This window comes from Apaloderma vittatum, unplaced genomic scaffold (assembly GCF_000703405.1).
Source record: "Apaloderma vittatum isolate BGI_N311 unplaced genomic scaffold, ASM70340v1 scaffold25618, whole genome shotgun sequence".
Classification (NCBI taxonomy): Eukaryota; Metazoa; Chordata; class Aves; order Trogoniformes; family Trogonidae; genus Apaloderma; species Apaloderma vittatum.
The window spans coordinates 46238-69391 of record NW_009729524.1 but is presented as its reverse complement, the minus strand read 5'-3'; the positions used below and the strand labels follow the sequence as shown (position 1 = coordinate 69391).

Below are 23154 nucleotides of genomic sequence, written 5' to 3'. Positions count from 1 at the left end.
CCTCCACAGAGGAGCCCAGCAAGGCTGATGGCCTTTTGGTTTCATCTTACGTGACTTAGGCTGTGCTTTTGACACTGGTGCTCAAAAAAACCCCAGCCCAAAACCAAGCCCCCCACGCAAAAAAAACCCTGCATTGATAAGTCATTTGCTATCGATAAAACTTTGTTTCTTGAGACTTTCTGGGCAAATGAGAACTAATAATGTGTTGTTTCCCCGTAGAACACACGGGCTATTGCTACAGGAAATGGGCCACCTCGTTACCGAGTGTTAATGAGCGATGGGGTTAACACCCTCTCCTGTAAGTATGGCAAGCTGCAGGGAGGCTTTTGCAAGTGTGGAGATACTACTGGTGCTCCTGGTCTAGAGTCTAGTTGCAGAGTGACCAAATGGGTAGTGAAGAAGAGTGTGGCATGCATGGGGGCCAGAAACTACGAAATGTGCAATGGCATTTTAACAGTTAAACAAAATCCCTCCTGTGGAGGTTTCTTTATGAGCAATTAATTTGCTCCAGGGTGTAATGAAAGCATAGGAACCTATACGTGCGTGTACATAACAGTGATTTTAAAGTAGTTCAGCTTAACCTTTTTCTGACTTCTTTGATATATGATTATTCTAGCTGTCACTACACTCTAAATTTGGAGAATAAATACGGTGTGATTTATGGTCTGTTTTGATGACTCGTTAGCTGTTAACGCTGTTTTCTGTGTGCTAATCAACTGAGCTACTGCAGATTGTAGATCTAACGCAGCACTAGATTGGTTGGAACAGTTGTGCCCAGCCATGGCAGCCCCTTTTAAGGCTGTTTATTATTTTCTTCTATTTCTGCAGCATTCATGTTGGCAACACAGCTGAACCCTCTGGTGGAAGAGGAACGCTTATCAGCCCATTGTATTTGCCAGGTTAACAGGTTCATTGTCAACAGCTTGAAAGATGGAAGGTATATTTGTTTCTTTAAGCACAGTTCTACTGAAAGGCAGCTGCACCGGTGGGTGCTCTGTCTTTTGTGACTAAGTAGAGTCCAAATGCTTTTGTCTGGGATTATCTGAAAATACTCAGTCTTTAGCGTGCAGGAGGGAAAGTGTGCAGCACGAGCAATAGCAGAAGCAAAACCCAACAGAACAATGAAATGTGACCGCAGTGAGTGCAGACATGCGTAGCAGCTGAAGGCTTCCAGTTGGAATACTTCAAATTGTACAAAGCTTCATTAATGCTCACTGAAAATTATCTGTTGTGGAAAAGAAAAAATGAAGGTTTCTTGTTACTTGGGTGTTGTGGAATCTGGCCTTTTATTAAGATTTGAGAGGAGGGACATAGGGTGCTGTAAAACGAGAAGTGATCCTAGTGAAGTGATTATGTAAAAGCTATGTATGTGTCTAGAAAAAAACCTATGTACGCACCTTGAAAAATATGAACTAAGGTTCATACTCGTTTTGTTCAGCATTTTTGCGGAGGGAATGTAGTCTCTTATAAGACCTGACACAGTTTTGATACTTTTAAAACGCTGTGTTATTTCAGCTTTTTTGTGTGCCCGTTCAGCCTGCCCTCGGTTGAAATGTGATGCTGTTTTAAGCTACTTGTACCTCGTGAGAGGGCTGACAGCAGAGAGCTATTGTCTTCCAGATCCCGAATCTGGCCTCTAACGGTCGGTTCTCTTCTCTGCTGCAAAGGATATTCAGAGCCTGACAGACTTAGAGAGAGTGAGTCTTTACTCCTGTCTGTCCTGTGTTGTAGGAGAGTGGTGATCCTGATGGATGTAGACGTTCTGGAAACTGCTGATATCGTTGGGGGGAATATTGGCAACCCAGTGCCGTACAATGAAGGTGAGTGTCCTCTGTAAACAGCTGCCGTTCTGAGCAGACTGTCTCTGCTCCGATAGCCTCTCAGCTGTCTGTTGCTTCCACTTGAAAAGCAGCATCAGACATGTTCAGCTTTCTTATACCTGGAACAGTGATACCCAGATCTTGCAAATCCTTTCTATTTGTGTAACACAGAATGGGTTTTGTTCATATTTTAATAAACTACCTCATGGTTGAAGCTTCCGTCTCTACATAGTATTGAGAAGGATCTATACCCTGTGATAAAATTTGACGTATTTCTATCATATGTCAGTGGTATCTACCCAGAGTTCCGGTAAGGATGCGGAAGCTATTCTGTGTCTCCTCATAATGAGTAATCAAATAGATTGCCATTTCTTCTGTCTGGAAAGAGAACAGCAGGAGGAAGATGTAATAGTGCTCTGTCAAAGTGTAAGATGGCGTGGAGGGGATGAATAAAGAATGATGAATCTCTTTCTTTTCTATGTTCATCTGATGCTCTTTAGTTCTCATACTGTCAGGTGGCGGCTTTAAAACAAAGGCAGTACCTCACCGCCGAACAGCGCGTACTTAAATTATGGAACTTGTTGAGGTAGGTGCCAGAAATTGGCACAGCCTCAAAAAGCAATTAGACGTGAAAGAAAAAAATCCATTAAAGGCTGTTAAACATCACAATACATCCTCTGCAGGAATGTTGGGTTCAGGAAGCACTAAAACTTAGATTACTTCAAGTATGTAGATGAGAGACTGGTACGAGAGCGTGGCGGCCGGCGTACAGCACCCGTTCCTGCCCTGCCTTCTGAAAACCAGCGATGCTCTGGGTGGGCCTTAATCTGGCCTGTCATAAATCTTTTGATTTTATTATGTTGTAGAAGTAATTGTGTTCCTCGCTTTTGTGTGCTGAGCTTAGAGTTCTAGGGCAAACATTTTTTGAATTAATATTCTCTCCCACCCCAGATACATTCAAAAGTATGTTCTGTTCTTCCAGTTCTGATCTTTTCTAAAGAGAGAGGATAATAAGCACGTAAAGAAAATATTTGAACAGCTCTGTCATTGACATATATAAAGATAATGTCTGAAATCTAATAGCAAAGAGCTCTTCTTGAACGTTCTTTTTTCCCCCCAGTGAAAGTGAATTAATATATTTTTATTAATAAGGGACCACACAGTAATGGCAATGATTTTCTGTAGGATATTCCGGACAAACAGTGGTGGTGAGGTGCGGTGCCATTCTGGTTAAAAATCTACTAACTGAAGTAGAAACTAGACTCTGGCAGACATCTTCCTTCATTAACTTTTCTTTTTCCAAGGGAATTAGATGGGCGTTTGTTAAATGAGCCTAAAGAATCCTTTGTTCCTTTGATAGTTACTTAGCTAATTGCTGTTTAAAAAATGTGTTGACATCTCGGATTTTATGGTTTAATCCCACATTTGCTGTAGAGCCTGAGATTTTCAGAATAGCTACTGAGCAGACTGTTTTGTGCCTCCCTCCCTTCTCCCTTGCTTATATGATACAAGAGCTTGTGAACTATAGTGTTTTTCATTTATCATATTGTTGCTTAGAAACGACTGGGAACGTGATATCTTACAGAACTGAGCTGAAAATACACCTTTAAGACTATAAATTTCGGTAAAATTAGCCTGACTTTGGTCAAAGTTGTGTTCTATATTTGGGCTTACAAAAGTACTCAGCAATGAACTTTTTGAATCTCAACGCTTCTGGAGATGTTGCAGGTCTGTGTTCATAGCACGTGTGGTCTTGCACTAGTTAAAGAGATGCCGAATTTGATGTGGTGTATGTTTCATTTTAACACTGACATAATTCTGCAGGCTTCCCGCCCTTCTGTTTGGTGCTAAATAAGGTTTCAGTTACAGAAGAAGGCAATAGTTTAGATTAAGCGTTCGTAACCCAGCCTCCCTGCTCTGCAGTGCTGCCTGACTTGTCGCGAGGGCCTTGATAAACTGGCAGAGGTGTATTCCAAGGAGCAGGTTCTTTAAGTTCCTGTATGTATTGAGAAATTGTATTTTTGAGAAATGCTTGGCTATTGCAGAATGAGTATCTAAGAGCACTTTGTGGTTTTCATGAGGAAAAAAAAAAACAACAAAAACCAGCGTTCAGGTATTTTAAAAAGAGTGTTTAGTCCTACTTTTGGTCTTCCTTGAAATACAGATTTTAAATTGCTAGACCCAGGATTAAGGAATATTCTTCGCTACGCTGTAATAGCACCGTAGGACCTGGGGCATGAGGAGCTGGCTTTTGACCACTTTACCCTCGAGCAGTAGGTGGTTAATCTGCCTTAACAAGGAAGCTGGAGACACAATCTTCTTAATACATATCATAAAAACTTTTCAGGCAGCATTTCATAATAGTATTGAAAATTAAGATTGAGCAGTTTAGTTCTTGTTGAAGACTAGCTGGTAACGTTATTACTGTCATTAATCTCATTCAAATTTTTCTGATGCTGGGCTTTCTTCTTACTGTGACAATTACTTGCTACTTATGCTTAACTTCCGTCATGAATCTTTCAATGTTTGTGTACTTATACGTTGCCTTCAACTCTTTATTCTTTGCCCTTCCCACCGTCGTTAAGATTTGATACGTGTTCTGTCACCGCGGCACTTGTAGCAGTACCTCTTGGTAACAAATTCTTGGAGGACGTTTGGAGGCTTTTACATTTGAATGGGCTGTGCCGCTGGCTTTGGCCAAAGGTCTTGGCTTTGACCAACTCAGTATCTACAGCAGAAATGGGATCCGTTTTTTCAAGTGCTTCTTCAGCTTCTGCTAATAAAAACAGCCAAAACCAGGCAGAGGAGTCATATTTTTTTTGAGCACCTTAAGTGATCCATAGGCCACCAGCCACCAAAGATCACAGTTTAGGAGTCCCTAGATTCTACAAGCAAGAAAATTGCAGAGATATTTTGGCTGCTTCTGTATTTGAACACATGCACAGTTACGTTACTGTATTCTTAATCTGTTGAGAAGCACCAGGCTATGGGTATGCAGCCATCAAGATGTGGATTTGTGTTTTATAATACACAGGTGTTCTAATGTATGAGGTGGTCTTTGGTTTGTTTTTTTCCTGTTTGGGTGGGATTTTTTAAATTAAGAAGCCGTACAGGGGGGAAAAAACATTTGGAACACAAGTAGCAAGGAAGTGTCTTGCACATTCCTGTTTCTCTTGAATATTCTCCTCACCAGAGTTGTTCTTCTCTTCCCCCCGCCCCCCCTTACACAAAATGAATTTGGGGTGTTGAGCACTGACCCTCACTAGGTCCTCCGGGTGCCTGAGGCAGCTGAGCGAGGGTGAAATCGGGCTTCTCCATCTAGTGGATCCTGCAGTAAATACACATCGGTGTTTGACGTCACTCTGTTGCCAGGGAGACTGCTGTCACCAGTTCACCGATGTGACTCCATTGCGGCACGTTAGAGGAGCAAATTGGTATTTTTTTTGTGCAAGGACCTTGTTTTGAATTAAAAATAAAGAGAGGGTTACCTCGGTAGACCGTATGTCACCAGGTGACACTCCATCGGGGTCTCACTGCGTTGCTTCTGCTCCTTTGCCTTCCCTCTGTGACATCCTTCCTTGCCCTTCTGGTCTGGGATTCTCTGCTCTTGTACCTCCTGATGCTTCTGGGCTTGGTCTGACCTTTTCCACTTATTTTGACCATCTTCCTCTCACATCTCGAATCAGGAGGGTTTTGCCTGCTCAGGCCTAGGACTGCAAACCTAGGACTGCGAACTGCTTTAGTTGCATCCAGGAAGATAAAAGTGTTCGATATTTTCTCATCTGGAGGCAAAATAAGATAGGAGAATTGTTCTGTAAAGGAATTCAAATTTTTGAATGGTAGATCAAGTCTTCTAATGTGCAATTTCTCTAGATATGTCACTCTGCTCTTCCTCTTGTAATCAATGTAAGGGAAGCAAAAGTCCTGGAATATGGAAAAAAATTGATGCACAATCTGTACTTACTGTGGCATCACTTTGCTGCGCATACGATGTACTGTTGTGTTCCAAGAGAGAGCCTGGAGAATGCTGAAATGATGACTTCATTACCCCCCACAATAATTATCTTAAATAAAATATAGCGCATGTTTTGTTTTTCTTGCGTTAAATTCAGGTTTGACTTTATCCAGAGGGGGTTTGGCCCTTTCTGAGTTGCAAGAGGGAATTCTCCTACAGTTTTTATCTCAGCTGTTAGGTAGTAGCAGAAACTACCTTTCAGAGCAAAAGAAGCCTATAAAAACTGAAAAGTTGTCAAGATTACTTAAGTGTTATTCTTTTAAATCACTGTCAGCCCTGAACTCTTTCGAAGTAGAAAGCGGTTGCTTGAGGAAAGAGATCTGACTGAAATTCCTCCGTGGTGGTGGTGTTCAACACATGACTTGCTACTGCTATGCCTTGTAACACCTGATTTTTAGCATGTATTCTCTGTGTTTTAAATTCTTTTTCATACGAGTTTTATTTCCTTGAAAGGTTTAAGGGTGGTTTTAGTTTGTGTGCTCCCTACTGTACTATCCAGTCTCTTTCCACTTGATTACCAGGGCAAGGGCAGCAACGTTCTTCAGCTCCAGCAGCAAACCCAGCACCTAGCAAACCACCGCAACCAAATGGCAATTTGTCAACACCAGGTAAGAGGAATCCTGGGTGGGAATTCTGGTTTCCCTTTGTGCAGTGTGAAACTACAGCTTAAATGAAAAAAAAAAAAAAAATCCTTTCTCTACTGGTGTTGCACAAGAAACACTCCGTTAAAGAAGAACCCATGGATTGACAAGGTGAATTCTCTAAAGAGAGAGAACACATCTTTTAAAAGGGGTCAAGTACCTGTCCCTCTTCTCCAAGGAATAAGTAGGAATCAACTTTGACAAAGCAGCGTAAACGGAACATCTAGTCTGATGCAGTTTTGCACTCCTGAAGGAGTGTTTTGTGGCCACCTGAGCCGGTTACAGTTTGGAGCTGGCCGGCAGGTGTGTTCCCGATGCTGAGGTATCGAGGCCAGATGGGTTGGGTAGTATTGGACTGAAGGAATTGACAGTGCATCTTTAAATACGGACTTCAGGGAGGTGCTGAAAAAGGCAGTCAATTTAAATGTCAGCCTGTAGACTTTGTTGGAGAAAAAAAGTTGTCAGGTCCTAGCTCCTGGTACTGCTTTAACCTGTCTGTTTAACAGGTATTTTGAAATAGTAAAATTTTGATGTTTGCTTATTGCATCTGAAAACAAGCTCTTACTTGTACTTAAAGCTGATCATAAGAGTTCTATGCTTATGCATGGACGAGATTCAGTTTAAAATTAGCAATTTTGCTTTATGTCAGGAAATTACTTGACTGTGGGGCACCGTTCCTTCGTTGTTCCCCCAGATGGTGTAGATCTAAAACTTAGTGTGCTGTATTTTAGAGAATTTACTGCTAACTAGTTATTTCCCACTTAAACCGTGGACACATCTCCACTGCCAGTGTAAGTGCTCTAAAGGTCTGAGTGTTTTTTTTTCTTCTGCAGCAGTTTGCAGCGTAGAAAATACTTGTGACCAAGAGCAGAAGTGATTCAGCAAGCTTTTAGTCACTCTGTAGTGCCCACAGAGCCCTGTGAGCAGAGCTTAAGTGCCTGCCCGGTGTTAAGTGTACCTCTACCTTCTGTGCAGCTCCCCGTAGCGTGCTGGGAAATGTTCTGCCTGACCTTGCACCGGCAGTGGGTTATAACCTGGCTTTTGTCTGCAAAGCTGAACTTCTTGATGCTTTTTTGGGTGGTTTTTGAAAGGTCCTGCTGCTCCAAAGTACCACGCTCCCTCCCAGTTTGGTAAAGCAAGCGCTCCCAGCTCAGCGAAGACACCGGGGGGATCGCAGGCCAAAGTGGTGCCGATCGCCAGCTTGAACCCGTACCAGTCTAAGTGAGTTACCGTGGTTTGCCAGCTATTAATGTCACAAGCGGGAGGGAACCATAGCTGCTGCTTGTTTTCATACGCGTGAATCTCTGTCAAATCATTCTTTGAGTTCTTTTTTGACTTTATAGGTAAACCAACAAAACTACCCCAAGAAAGACAAAAAAGCCTCCACAGAAACAGCTATATGAGTTTGGGTTTTGTTTGCTTCGTGTTTGGGATTTTGTTTTGGTGGCTTTTCTGTGGATGCGTGATTTCTTTCTTTGAAGTTTTTGGGTTTTTTTTGTGTTTTGTTTTTTTTTTTGCCCCTCCAGTTTCAAATCTGACAATCTGAGATTGCCTTTGCATTGTCTTGGTGAAGTTACCCTGCTCAACTTGATAGGCTTTTAATATTTCAGTTGAAAATCAATTGATTTCTCTTTTTCTCCTAAATCAGCCTTCTTTTTGGTAACTCAATGACAAAACAGCTCAGTAAGCTATTCACTTCAGCCACTGTTCTGCTGAAAAGCAGGAGGATGTAATTATTTCATGAATGACATTTGTAAGTTACGCAAACTGATTTGATTACCCAAGTTAAATGTGAATCCTATAATTAAGCTCTTGAGTTCTAGCCTGGCTTTTCAGATGAGGCGAAGTGCTGTGTGAGAAGCCTGCTGTAGAAAAGCAAAAGATTTGAAGCCTGCTATGCAGAAGGATTGTTCACTACTGTTCTCGTACTAGATGCTTTATGCCTGCTTTGCTTTCTCTACAACTCTCTGCCTTTAATGCTCTAGGCCGTTAAAATAGAAAGCAGCAGAAAAGCAGGGAGAGTTGCTGAGGTGCAGTGGGAAGATTCTGGCTTTTAAATAGTGTCGTTCCAGTTCTTTAAGAAAAAAAGACACAGAATAGTGATTTCTTGCACAATTTCAGGTGGACCATTTGTGCTCGCGTTACCCAAAAAGGCCAGATCCGCACGTGGAGCAACTCCCGTGGTGAAGGAAAGCTCTTTTCTGTAGAGCTGGTTGATGAAAGCGTAAGTGTCATGTGTCGAGAGAAAGATAATGTATGCCACATGCTGATGAAGCCTTCATGAAAACAGAATAGAGGAAATCAGGTGTCTTATAGGAAATGGGTTTGTTATATATTATGACTGAAGCTTATATTCCTGTATTCGTTAAGTTGAGCATCAATGACCCAGTTTTTATCCAGAATGAAGCCTTAAATGTGTGGCATTAATGATTATTTTTCACTAAAGTCTGTAGTATGTGACTGCATTTCTGCAGCTTCAAAATTTCGTTGTTTTGGAAGCTGACAACCTAATCCTGAGGTTTGTGGTGGTCTCCTGTAGACAGAGCGAGGTCTCATCCTTGCTTAGTTTCACATTACAAAACAAAGGAGCGAGAGGAGCATTGCCTCCAAATTATAAGCTTCCATGAGGAAATCGAGGTACGAATTATTGTAATACTAGGAAATTTCATCTGTGGTTTGTTTGAGGAATGGTATCTGGTTAATCCAACTAAGCTTGCAGTTTGTCAAACCTCTTATCAAATTACAGCCCTCTGCCGTGAGAACAAACAAGATTCTGCTAGATTATGTTTAGGATAAAATGTGAGGTTAATAATGTAACATGTTGTCATCAGCCATTTGTTTTCTCTGCGTACTGTGTGCACTCAATTTTTTTTAAAAAAGCATATTTATATCTAGTGAGTTTATAATTGTTATTAAATCTTACTTAAAAGCTTGACATGTACGAGTGGGAGATAACAGAATATACTGTGTGCTGACTTGTGGAGCTGCATAATCAAGTTGATTTTTTTAATGTAGTGGCAATTAATATCAGTTTTATTAGGAATACCTTTTCAGAGGTGTATATGTATGACATATGTAGTTCTTAGGCATTTCATTCTGTGGTTCTAGACACACCAGTGAGACCCGAATATGGGATTTGGTGGTCACAAATGCGAGAATGTTGTTTGTTTCTCACGCCTGGGGCTAGCCTAGCAGACCACACTGCATCTGTAAAACTGATGCCACTTAACACTGCAAAGATTTCTTTGTATTTTTTTTTCGTGCCAAATTTCGGTTCTGACCAGCTCTCCTGTTTTCCTGCAGGGTGAGATTAGAGCTACTGCATTCAATGATCAAGCAGACAAATTCTTTCCACTCATTGAATTGAACAAGGTACGGTGGCATTGTGCTTTCATAGACTGACATGAGCTAGAAGAGAGGAACTTCAGCCTAGCAAGGATTTTTAAAGGTGAACGCAATCTATTTTCTCTGTCTGACTTGTGATAACAGCCTCTGTTTCATTGCTTTCTCCTGTAGGTATATTATTTTACCAAAGGCAATTTGAAGACTGCTAACAAGCAATATTCAGCTGTTAAGAATGACTATGAGATTACGTTCACTAATGAGACTTCAGTTGTGCCCTGCGATGATGCCCAGCATCTTCCATCTGTTCAGTTCGAGTTCGTATCCATCTCTGACCTGGAGAACACACCCAAAGACTCAATTGTTGGTCAGTCTAAGTAGCAAAATAACAAGCTCTAAAGCTTTGGAGTTTTACTTTTTGTGTCCTGAATACCAGGGAGGTGGTGAGCATGCAGTGCTTCGAGTGTAGTGATCTCTTAAATGAAATTCTCTTTTAAGTGGTTGCCATTAAAAATACCTTGGGCAGTTTTTCTGTTAAGAGGTCTTTGCCCTGTTCTGCTAACAATATGTAATGATTTTTCTTCAAACTCGTGCTTCAAACTAAAGACAGTAGATGATACTTGTTTATTTTAGTATGATCGTTGTTTCTCACAGAAGAGGGCTGAAAGAAAAATGCCCTTGCACGGCACGTGTGCATTTCATACCTTCCGTGGTTTTCCCTATCCAATTATTTCTGTAGTGATTTTGGCATAATTCGTTGCATCCAAGTCCAAGTTGCATGACTGTTTTGGCTTGCTTTGTGAAGTATCGGAGGTTTGTTTTTCTGTAATTTGTTGGGCAGAGTACTCCGGAAAAAATCAGAGGCTTGGGTGGGGGCGAGGGTTCTCAGGTTTCAGAGGCACAAGATGCCTGTGATTCAGAGGCATCCAGCTAGGAATTTTAAAGGTAGATCTGTAATATTAATGATGGTATTTTTAGGGAGTGCAAAAGGGATCACGTTGGCTCTTGCTACCCGAACATGCAGGTGCAGCTTAAGGTCGCAGGGCCGCAGTGAAGGCAGCGGCTTTGTTGTGCTACAGTCACTTTGAAACCTCTTGCCCAAGAGACTTGTAACACACAGTCTTGCTGTTGAAGGACAGGATCAGGGCTGAAGTCCTTCCACAGAATGTGTTGGGAGAAGATAGTGCGGTGCCTTGATCTCACTAATGTGGGGAGGCTTGCATTCATGAATATCTTAATGAATTCGTCAACAAAATTAAAGCACTGAAGAGTTCTGTAGTGGAGCACTCCTACCATAATACACTTAATTTCCATATCAGATTTGATTTGAATAGGGAGCTAGGATGCAAGGTAAAAATCTGACAGTAGGTTTGAATTCTTCTCTTGTGATCTTGTATTCCCCAATTGTGACCCTTGAGTAACTCTAAATTGTAACTGTTTTTCAGATGTAATTGGAATTTGTAAGAGCTATGAAGATGTCACTAAAATTACAGTGAAAGCTAACAACAGGGAGGTATCAAAGAGGAATGTGCATCTGATGGATACGTCGGGGAAACTGGTGACAGCTACGCTATGGGGAAATGAGGTATGTGCTCTCTTACCTGTTCTGAAGCAAAGGTTCCTTTGTGTAGGGTGAGGAAATAAGTGTGCTGTTGTCATCCGAGATGGGCATAGCACGGAGACAGGTCCTGGGTGTTTAAGGATCAGGGGCAGAGAGAAGGTGAAAGGCTTGTCTGGTTTCATGCAGGTGTGATGTTCTTAACCTTTCTCTGACAAACTGCTGACATGATCTGACTAATGTGTTCTGAACAACTGCAGACATTACGTCTCGAGCCCAAAGACTGAAGGTAGCAGGCTTCTGGTTTAGGAAAGGGTACAAGTTGCAGTTTGATTATGGAAAAGCCCGGTGGCTACTGCTGTCTCGTTTGAGATTAATTTTATTGGTAGGGTGGGATACATGTTACCCTGCTTAAATTACTGCTTCACTGGGAGGGTCGAGAGGCTGTATCGCTGACTGGGAGTTTAAAGCATCAGAGCCTTGCAATTGAAAGTTTGAGTAGTTGCAGTAAACTGCCATCCTTTTAACAGGCTACTTTGTTTTCCGCCAGTGTCCTAGGTACTTAGGGATTTATGTTGCAGTCTATAAAATGGGAGTGATCCTGCCAGCTTGCAAGGAATGCTTTATGGCTAAATGATCAAGTGTAGGTAGCTGAGCACCATTAACTGCTGATACAAATGGAGTAAACTGAACTTCAGTATCACCAAGTTTTGAGGCTGAACCAGATAGTTACAGGAGAGGCTATTGGTAATCGATTCATGGCATAACTCTCCCAACAGAGATTGGGATGTGTGCTTTGTGAAGTGAAATCTGCTTGTAGGAGAGAAACAAGAACAAGCGTGGAGGGGAGGTGAGACATGGCGTGTGGCTGACACAGTTAGGGTTAGAATCTGTATCTCCTTTGTAACAGTCCTTGCCCGAACTGCTGGGATGTGTTTTGTGTTCTTTTTGCATCTCCTGGATCCAGTGAATGCTACCGTGAGCTCTAGCTCGTTTGTAAACCTTGAGCACATGATCCTACTCTGGCTCGCTAAGTGATGCGGGGTCCAGAAAATCTATACCTTTCGAAACCTCTCCTGTGCCAAGATGTTCTTTGTTAGTGTCAGACTTCACTGAGATAACAAACTGATGGCAATTGAACAGCATTAAAGCAGCTTTATGAGATTTAAAGCAGAGATTGGAAAGTTGAGGGGAAGTGTTTGGTCAGCGTATCTACGCTTCTGCTTTTTAAGTTGTAGTAGAATAGGTGTGATTGGCTCAGTCAAGTCAAATGAGATGTTTCATCTCCTGAACGATCTAATCTGACCAAATCATTTCTCCTGTTTGGAGAAATCTCCATTCTCATTACCCATTTACCTTTCTAAAAATCATTGTGTAAAACTCCTAATTGGAGGGGGCCAGTCCTTTTTTTCCAAACCACTGGAGGGACTTAAGGATTCTTTGGTGCCCTGGGAGCTGAGGTGTTAGGATTACAGCTTTAATTGTTAGCTGCCTTTTTCTTAAACTCCTGGTGATAGCATCTAAACCCTTACCTTCTAAATTCAGTCAGATAGTGTGATTCAGATTTGGTCTCTTGTCATGATCTGTGAATTACGACTGCAAGTTCAATACCTTTACTCTAGCGTGCTACTAATGTTTTTTTTGTTTTTTCACACATGCAGGCTGAACAGTTTGATGGTTCTAGACAACCTGTGGTAGCCATCAAAGGAGCCCGAGTCTCTGATTTTGGTGGTAGAAGCCTGTCTGTCCTGTCCTCGAGTACAGTTATCATCAACCCTGATAGCCCAGAGGCTTTTAAGCTCCGAGGATGGTATGAATGTGTGGTTATGTTGATTCATTCCACCCTGCTGCGGAGTATTTGTTTTATTCTGTACCTGAGGAGTCTGCACAGTACTGAAGAAGGGTAGCAGAGGATATGAGTTCCAGGCTGATAGAAGTGTCTCTTCCTTGAAAGCCCTAGAGCCTGAAAGGCTGTCCTTCTTAACTTGTTCAGTTCAAAAACTTATAATTCTATGACAGACCTTGAAAAATTGAACTAGGAGTAGAGCATGCTGACCCAAAGCCTTGGAAGGCAGCATGAAATCAGACTTGACCAGCTCTGCTTTCCGAGGCACGATCCCAGAGAACGGCGTTTTTGGTCACAGGCTTTCTCCATGGTGTGCAACCCGACGCGCGCTCGCTTAGTCTGGGCTGGAGGAACTATGTTGACTTCTCCCAGCATCTGTTCCTCATCAGATGTTTTTCAGATAGCAAAATAACGGGTCTATTGTCGTGAGGAAAACAAGGTGATTTCTTGGCGGTTTGTTGCTTCTCCTGTAGGCAGTGGTTAAATCGTTTACTATAACTACTAATACAGTGAAATGCAGCGCGTGTACGAATAGGGTTAAGTGTCAACAGCGTCATCTTTGTGAATCCTGGGCTTTTCAGGTTCTAGTTAAATCACCCAAACATGGGTAAAACACAATGGCATCCTCCATTTGCCATTGAGCTGTGGTTCTGCCAGACTTGAGAGGATTGTTGAAGGTAAAATTGATTGTGGGTCTTCGCTGTTGCTGTCACACTTCAATTAAGTTCAGTTCTTGAGTCTTGGTGGTGTGTTTCTCAAATGAAAACCCCACAATGGGATTGCAGTACAACCTTTGGCTGAAAGGCTCTGCTTTCTTATTTTAACAGAGGAAGCATAATCTTTTCAATGCTATTTGCTTTTTTTCTTTCGAAGCTGCTGCAAAGATAATGGTACCATGTAATTTAATTTTAATTATGGAAATATCTTGATGCCCTTAAATCTTGTTATCTGACTTGCCTTTAAGAAGCATGCAGTGCGTGGTTTGACCACTAGCTGGCAAACAAATTGCAGTTATATAGAACAAAGCTGTTCTCCTTTTGTGGGTTTATAAAATACTGTGCTAATTAAGTCGGACTATTAACTTATTCTGAAATGCTATTTTTGTTTGAAATATATACAAATTACTGTAATTGTTTTCTTTGCAATCATTGATAAAAAAAAAAATCCCTCAAGTATTAAGTACATGAAACTAAATGGGAGCTTTTGATAAGTCCGTACGGTCTGCTACCCAAAAATAGAAGTACACCTTTGTGCTCCCAGGTTTGACTCCGAGGGGCAGCTTCTAGAATGTGCCTCGATCTCTGATGTGAAGGGTGGGCCAGCAGCTGGAGCCAGCACCAACTGGAAAACTTTGTTTGAAGCCAAAGCCGAGAACTTGGGACAAGGAGATAAGGTAAAGCACGGCCGCTGAGTACAAACCTTGTGTACTGGGAAGAAAATACAAAGCTTCATGCAGGCGTTCTGCGGGTTGAAGTAGTCCTGTTGTTGAGCAGTATGTGCTTATTCTCTCAGAATTTATGCTGTTAAATAATATTCATTGGTTTTTTCCAAATAAATTTAAGCTTGTTGCTGGGGATGCGGCCTGATACTGTGTGTGGAAGAGAATTCTAAGCCGTGTGTTAGTGGGCCGGGGAGGAGTTCACCCCAAAGATGTTTGTATAAATAGCACAAAGTGTTCTAGGGCAAAGAGCTGCATTAGGGGGAAGTGGTTTTCAAGGGTGCACACTTGGTCAATAGAAAAGCAAGTAATAAAAGCCAAGTCTCTGATACTCAAGTTCAGTAACCTCTCTGGGCTTATGCGGCTTCTTATTTTTAATATTTTTTTAATTTAATTTAAGTACTAAGCCATTCAGGATATGCAAGATCTTCTGTCTAAGGAATAAACTTTACCTGTAGTTCAGCTGTATTCTGTGAGATTTTTGCGTGTGCTTCTTAAGCAGCCTCTGTTTATCTCTTGAAAGACTTGACCGTGGTCTTAAACCATTAGCGTGATTATTTTAGTATGGTGAGTGGGTATTTTGTTCTTTAGGCTATAGTTTAATCAAATGCTTATCTGTAATACTACACAGTAGGCTTTCTGGTTTTTTGTCTTGACTCCCAAAAGCAGCATAGGAAAGTGCAGAATCTTAATCCTGTGAAAAAAAGCAGAGATTTCAACAGACACAATGGAGAAGCAAATATGCTTTATCTTAAGAAAACCTAGCAACTGGAGTCTCCTGCAATGGAAACACAAAATAATCTTGCTGTAGGGGCTTTATTTAACATAATGGAAGCCTGAAAATTATTGCAACAGAGGAGTTGATTTACAGCTTCCCAATAATCCATAGCTGTTAAGCTTTCTAATCCTAAATATCCAAGTATGGGCGCCTTGCTTTGTAGTTAATTCCGAATTGGAAAACACTGAGTATTTTGAGGCTAATGTTGCACACTCACTTTCCTAGGCGGATTATTTTAGCTGTGTGGGCACAGTCGTACATCTGCGCAAAGAGAACTGTATGTACCAGGCATGTCCCTCTCAGGATTGCAACAAGAAAGTGATAGACCAGCAAAACGGACTGTATCGTTGTGAAAAGTGCGATCGTGAGTTCCCCAACTTCAAGTACCGCATGATGCTTCTGGTAAGTGAACGGATTAGAGGAGAGTGTTTCTTGCTCTTTTCCTTGTAATGGACCAAATGGAAATCTGTCGAGAGAATGGGGTGTTCGAGTGCTGTTTGTCTGTGGTGCCTCTGGCTTAGAGGATATTGAAGCGGCTTGTGTGCTGTACCTGGGTGAGGGATGGTTCATTGAGCTGATTAGCAGTTTGTTTTCCTAGTGTTCCAATTAAAAGCTTTTCTCCTTGCCAAAAAGTTGATGCTAGCTCGGTTGATTCTGGTTTCCAAGTGTACTATGCAGTGCAGAGTACAGATGGCCTACGCCTCTTCAGTAGTGAAGATAAACTGAAGTAAAATGGCATTTCTGGAGAGCAGTAATTGCACTTTTACAGCTGCTACCTATATTTAGTACATTTTTTTTTGTAAGTATTGTTCTGTCTCATGCTTTAATGGAGCCTACTTCAGAAAGTTGTACGGGGATTATTTTTGTGGTGCCCACTTACGCCGTAAGCATTGAACCTTCTTTTGTTTTACATGGTAAGTTAGAGTTGTATCTGCTTCTTAGAAATGCCGTGCCAGGTGGGCATGCGGAGAGAAGGGAACTGTCCCTGCAGTCTCACTAAAACGCAAACTGTGTCTGAATAATTTCAAGCAGATAACTTCCAGGAATATTCTCGCAGAATATAAAGGGGATGCTGAGGGGACGATCAAGGCCTTCAGATCAGGTGTCTCCTGTTTTCCCATTCCTGATTGTCAAAGCAGTTGGGAAATGCACGTGAAGCTACTCCTTGTTCTTTCTACTGCTCTGCCTTGTCCTCAAATGTTTTGATAGTTTCCTCGCAGCGCAGCGGCACGTGTGTTTTGTGCTCGAGTACCCAGGTGTGTACAAAGTAAATGCAGTTTGTGGTCTCCCTGGTGGCCCCCCTGGAGGTCGGTGTTCTGGGCTACCTGTTGTTGCTCACAGCTCATCAGTGACAGCAGAGCTGAATATCTGTCAGCGTGTACCGCTGTGAGCTTGTTGGCTTGTTCCTGTGGCACAGTGAACTGTCAATATTAACTTGCAGTAAGTTATTGTGACGTTCTATGGAGCTTAAAAAGAAAAGGTAGGAAGTCACTGCCTTCCTGCCTTCTGCCCTCAGTGATGGGAAGTACCTTTGGTACACAAGGCTCTGATAATTACTGGAAATTTTAAACTCTCAATAGCTGCGAGATTAATTCTTGTTTTGTGCTATCCTCTGTCTTCCCTGAGGAATAGGCAACTGGATGAAGTAACCTTTTCTGGTTTTTGTTATTTTTTTAGGTGACCATTGCAGACTGTCTAGAGTATCAGTGGGTGACTTGTTTCCAAGAGTCAGCAGAATTCATTCTTGGGCAAAATGCAACTTTCTTGGGAGAACTGAAGGAAAAGGTCAGTAAATTAACTCACTGTATTTTTTTTTTTTTTTTAGTAAATGTCTAGAAGTTGAACTGTTTCATGATTCTTGTTGTTGAGCCACTCTCAAATTTCTTGCGTTTTTTGATCCTCCTTGTAAGGAGGAAATATTCTTGTAGTGTTGACTTTGAAGGCAGTTTGGAGAAAGACAAGGTACGTGTGGAACACTAGTGCTGATCCGTCTGAAAGCATGATCTCCATCTCCACGTGCTGACATGTGGCACCGCTCGGTCAGCAGAGGTGGCAAAGGCAATGGGTTATGCTCGTGTAGTTGCTGTAGAAGCTAAGAGGGTGATTAAAACAAACAGGAAAGTGCCATGTGAAAGAAAGGGATATTCTACTTCCTTTGGCAAGAACTTGGTATTGCCCGTTCTGGGGGCGATAGGCCAGCTCAGGGGCCTGGCAGCCCAACATTTTTCTCCAGATGTTGGACTTCAGTCTCTTGTTACAAGTTCACAAATTGTTGCTTCTCCCCAGTCTGAAGTTCTTGGCAGGGACTTGTTTACTCTCCTCAGGATTATTTTCCACAGGCCATCTGCCTGGCGAACAGAGATTTGCTTGGTTTCCCCCATAGTTTGCTCCCACAGTCAGTCTGTCTAACTCTGAGCTCTTTTGGCTCTTAAGAGCTGGAGATGAGCTTGTCCTTATCACCTGGACCTCACGAGACGGCTGATTACCTGATGACAGCGCTACAGCCTGCAGAGGGCTGACAGCTGTAACACGTGTGACTCCACGAGAAAGGACAGGCTGGTTTATCATCCTACCTAGACTGGATCTGCAAAAAAACTGTTTCAACCATGAACGCTAACAACGTTGTCCTTAATGCGTTCCAAAAATTTGTTTACAAAATCAAAAAGTTCCAGAACACTTTGTATGTTTCTTTTTAAGCAGGCAGGAAGCTTTTTGAACTAATGGGTGTTAGCCTGCTTCTGAAGGCTCTTTTCTTTTCACCCTCCCCCCAAATATCATCAGAAACTTTGTGGTCACATGAAAACCATGACTTGTAAAATAGGTCATTGGCGGAGATGCTTGAGTGACCTTTCTCTGACAGATTAGAACATTTTTTAAGGTTGTAAGTCATTAAACGCTGACAGTATTTTCTACCCTGTGTTACTACGTGCTTCTCTGCTGCATTTGCCGTTCTTCTGACCAAATTAGTATTTTCCTGATTTTTATTTGTCTATTATATAATCTGTGTGGGTTTGTTTCTGTAAACGATATGGAAAGCATAATAAATTCTTGAATTGCATATGAGCATGGCTGTGCGCTCAGGCTAAAGCTGGTTGGTACCAGGGCTCCATAGATCCATGGTTGTTGGTTAACTCATGGCTTGGCTGTGGGAAAGAAATGAAGCAGGAGGGATTGCTGAGGTTGTAGTCCTGGTTGTCCTGAGACACTGGTTGTAATTTACACAGAAGGATGGGGTTTGGAAATTCCCTGCACTTTGGATGTCTGAGGTAAGCGGTACAAAGCTTGTGGGTGTGGGATGCTGAGCTTTTGTGATGTTATGAAGGCTGGACACCAGTGTTTTGTAGAAGTTGCATTGCTAGGGCATTCCAACTAGATGTGCTTGCACTTCTGCATTTCATTTTCAGACATTCTTACCTTGTCAATATTTTTTTTTTTTTTACTTCAGTCACAGTTAATCTTGGCTCAAGCAACATTTCTTTGTCGCTTTTAATGCTGAAGTGAACTGGGTGGGGAAGGAGAGACAGCAGATCCTATGTATAGGTACAAACATGTAATGTCTTTTGAAGAGCTGCCTAATGGAAATGGCTGAGGCTAGAAAATGGAATATAATATGGAATGAGCCCTTGAGCTGGAATGCTTTGTGTTCCAGCAGAAATTGTTTTTGATTTGACACTTTTATGAGCCTTTAGAAAAGGTACTTGATGCATTTTCTGTAAGCTTTTCTTCGTGGTGGTTTTTTTTTTTTCCCCTCTGAAGACCTGATGCAGTATCCTGTGAAGGTGGTGGGAGTCTTTCCACTGCTCACAGCAGGTATTGAATCCACGTACAGCCAGTGACCACGCTAAGCATAGATATGCATGCAAGGTTTTTCATCTCTTTCTCCCCTGTGCTTGTTACCAGAGAAGGTAATCTAGAGTAGCAGTGGTACGCTAACGGCATTTTCCACTCGCTAGTGGTTAGCATAGTTTGTGACAGAGCTGGAAACAGAAGCCAACTGCTTTATTAAACAAGTTTTCTTGTGCTCTAATCCATACGATGGTCAGAAGAAGAGGTTTTTAATATTCAGGGAGCGTATGCCTAAGTTTTGCAGTCTGTGAAACCAACTACTCCTGTTCACCTTCATTTGTTGTGCTTTCCTGAACCTTAGGAGAATCACTGTGTAGTGTAAAATAGTGCTGCGTGCATCTGAAAACAGCAGATGTAACGCTTGGAATATGAGTGAATCTGAGGTGGGTTCAATTCCAGATCAGATGCTCTGTCTGCTGCTGGAGTGACTGATCAAGTCAAGTGCATCTGGTAGATAAATGCATTAATAATTACTTGTCTGTACCATCAGGCCATCGTGGGGCTGCAGGATTTTTATGGAATGTCAGCAAGGCTTTTTACAACTAATTTTTACAAAAATAAACTTTTTTTTTTTCCCCACAGTCTCCACAACTTGTCTGCTTCTCTTCTGCTGTTTTGACAAATTGTCTGTTATAAATGATGGCGATACTTAGTATTCATATGGTAATTAGAAGCAGCTTATGTTATAAATATGACAGAGCATTCGAGTGGTTATAAAAGCATGTTCAAAACATGCATCCACTTTTTTTTCATAGAGCATCCTTTTAAATAGGTCTGTGTCAGGCTGTGAAGGATACATACAGCCCTGATGGATAAGCAGAGAAACAGAATGCCTAACGAGACAACAGGGAAATGTTTACTGAACTCTATCAGGTTTTGTGGTCGTAGCAGATCAGAATTAGACAGTTCAGCAGCAGGAGAGGGTCTCGTGTAGATTTATAGTATCTTCACGCTGGACCCGTGCCTGCAGATTCAGTGCAATGGTACGTTTATTTTGGGGAGGTATCTAAAAAGTTTTCACCTTGAACTAGGCTTTTTCTTAAAAAACTTGTAAGTTTTTGGCATCTAGCCTTTGGAAGATTCAGCTCTGCCTACATGATCCAGTTAGCTCCATCGTTTTGCCGACATCAGCAAAAGATGAGCTGTTCTTGAAGTTCATGGTACTACTGGAAGCCTGGAGTGTCTGCAGCTGATATCTGTCTTTGTCCTTCTCGCAGAACGAGCAGGCATTTGAGGAAGTGTTCCAAAATGCAAACTTCAACACGTACGAGTTCAGGATCCGAGTGAAACTGGAGACTTACAATGTAAGTATTTCCCAAAAGGCAAATGTGGCTTTTGTAGTTTGACTTGTCTCCACGGGAGGTGGCTTCCTCCTCTTATCTTTGTGGGAAGAAGTTTCCAAAGGTACTTGCTCACAGAAAATACTGCCAGGCTTGAGCACTGAAGGAGGCATCTGTTGTCATTAACACTGCTCACTCGCGGGTTCGTCGAGCCTGGCTTGGTTCAAGTGACAACAGCATAGCTGCTCTGGGAGGCAAGTTTGCACTCCCAGCTAACCCTGGTTCCAAGAGCAGTAAGTTATTGGGGCAGAAGGAGGTTAGAACCAAACGCCTGGAGTGCTTGGTGTTCTTTTACATGCCGTATTTCTCTTTCACAGGACGAATCTCGTATTAAGGCTACAGCAGTCGACGTCAAACCTGTGAACTACAGAGAATACAGCAAGAGGCTGATCGCAAGCATCAGGAGAAACGCTCAGCTAGGGTGAAGAAGTGAGTGCTGGCTGATCGAAGCTAGAACTTCCCAGAAAAACTCAATAGAAGATATTATGTTGATTTTTTTTTTTTTTTTCCCTTCACCTGTGTGTGGCAATTTGGCATTAGTTACATGGGGCATCGTAGTCCAGTGTAGAGGGCTAAGTGGTTATCTGAAGATACACCCCTGGTAGGTAAGAGTGTGCTCAGGTGACCAGGGTGTTGTAAAGTCTGTTAAGCTGTGACAGCTCTAAAGAATTTCTAGACAGATTGCCGGGGTCTTTAGACAAACCGTTCAGAATGTCTGAAGTAACTTTGCTTTCTTACGCCATGTAAAGCTGAATTATATACCCGTTGTGTCGCCTTGGCAAGAAGGTAGTGACAGCCTTGACACTTGGCCTTTTTCGGCAGAGGGCAGGAGGAAGAGTGTCAGGCAGCTTTCAGGTATGAACGAAGGAGAACAGGTCTATTAGTGCAAGTTAGTTCCTTTCCAGTTCAAAGGCTTTCTCTTTCCACAGGTGCCATGCAGTTGTTAATGCTTGGAATGGCAATATGGTAGAATTATTAATCAAAGACGTATCTCTTATATCTGAAGAATATCCTTCCTTCAGGGTTTAATAGACTGAGTCAGATGGGTCTGATATTAATCAAAATTGTCTCTTCTGAGGAAGGCAGATAAGCATTGACTCTCCATCCCCCAGGGAAATCTAGGCAACTACAAAGCATCGCTTTAGTTTTCTCTTCAATTAATACTATGGATTTTTGACTGATTTCAGCTCACATTTCCTTCCTATACATATTTTGTATGTTTGTGTGTTCAGTTTCCCTGGTTTTATTTGTAACGATGTTAATCAGAAACGGGTCTTTAAATGGGGGGATCTTTGTTTCAATAAACACCCGCTTAATTCCTGTGTAGTGAATTTTGCTTTCTTTGAACACCAAAGACTTATCATTACTGGAAAGCAATTAATTAGCTTTCATAATAGGCATTCACTTGGGGGAGATGTTACCTTGTTACAAACTCTAAGGTTAGGCTGAAGAATGGAGACTTCTTTGCCTGGTGTTAACAGCATGGAAATGCAGTGATATTTTCACCATTTCTGTGCCTGCGAATGCTGATGAGCTGGCACTTCTGGGATTTTTATTGACGTTTACACAGCAGTCTAAAACTAACCAGGCTTTGAGATTTGTTCAGACATAGAGCTAGTAGAGAAAACAGTAATTATGCTACTGGGCTTTTCAGTCAGCAGAGCATGCTAGCTCTGTGTGCTCCTAATCACATTAATTATGTGTTCCCTGGCTGCAGCTCACAGCTTGGCATTTGCTGCACAGCTCCACGCATCCAGGCAATACTGCAGTGGGTCTCTGGTAACAAAACTGAAATTTTATTTATTTTGCGGTGTAGAACACTGTTTCTTCATGTATTCAGCTGGTGGCCTTTATTTCATGTGCTTTCCTGTTTATCATCTTAAGTCTTTCTGTTTAAGAACTGTAAATGCTATTTTCATTGATAGACATGGGCCCATTAATTGCACAGACAACCTCTTCCACTTTTTTTGGATTCTGAGGATCTTGCCTGGGTTCCTCTTCTGGTGTCTTGCATTGCTGTTGAAGTATTTGTTCCCTCTGACCTTGCTTGTAAAGCATCCACTAGGAAATTACAGTCTTCAGCACGGTTCTGGATTGACAAATGGTAGGTTAGCGGTGATGATCGGTCTTTGCGCTCTGCTAACCAGTTGTCTTAGTCCTGCTTCTCCCTTCGTGTCCATCCTTCCTGGTTGGAGGGGTCTGGTAACAAGTGGTGATGCAGAACGTTTCCAGTTCTCAGGCCTATGTACACCAGGAAGTTTTTACTGTGGTTGTGCTGGCACACACAGTTGCTGGCTCTGCAGCTTTATGGGACGATGTCGTGCACCTGCCTCTGCTGGGGCAGCTCATTCTCCCAGAGGGAATTGCCATGTGTCCGGATCGCTGGGGTTGCTGTGCCATCAGCCAGAGCACGGGAGATGGACGATATCGATACTCAGGAGTATTAAGGTATCTTACAGGATCAGCTGAATGACCTTGAGAACTGGAACAGAAAATCAACTTGGAACAGTTTGTGTGAAAAGTCATTTAT

At 42.1% G+C, this 23154-nt stretch overlaps 1 protein-coding gene across 1 annotated transcript; it reads left to right on the top strand.

The window, feature by feature from the left end:
• The first annotated feature begins 225 nt into the window (after window positions 1-225).
• On the top strand, window positions 226-21944 carry RPA1 (replication protein A1, 70kDa). The gene is made up of 15 exons (XM_009874477.1): window positions 226-298; window positions 829-937; window positions 1732-1820; window positions 6357-6443; window positions 7568-7697; window positions 8598-8700; window positions 9780-9848; window positions 9993-10185; window positions 11264-11403; window positions 13038-13186; window positions 14483-14615; window positions 15664-15840; window positions 17116-17223; window positions 20502-20588; window positions 20942-21944. The coding sequence occupies exons 1-15, from the start codon at window positions 271-273 to the stop codon at window positions 21047-21049; spliced, it is 1710 nt and encodes a 569-aa protein (XP_009872779.1). The 5' UTR covers window positions 226-270; the 3' UTR covers window positions 21050-21944.
• The last annotated feature ends 1210 nt before the right edge of the window (window positions 21945-23154 follow it).

Bases quoted from the DNA above. Each gene is read 5' to 3' on its own strand.
- RPA1 (XM_009874477.1), top strand. From the start codon at position 271: ATGAGCGATGGGGTTAACACCCTCTCCT. The intron at 938-1,731 runs GTATATTTGTTT...CCTGTGTTGTAG, and splicing joins AACAGCTTGAAAGATGGAAG to GAGAGTGGTGATCCTGATGG. The intron at 10,186-11,263 runs GTCAGTCTAAGT...ACTGTTTTTCAG, and splicing joins ACCCAAAGACTCAATTGTTG to ATGTAATTGGAATTTGTAAG.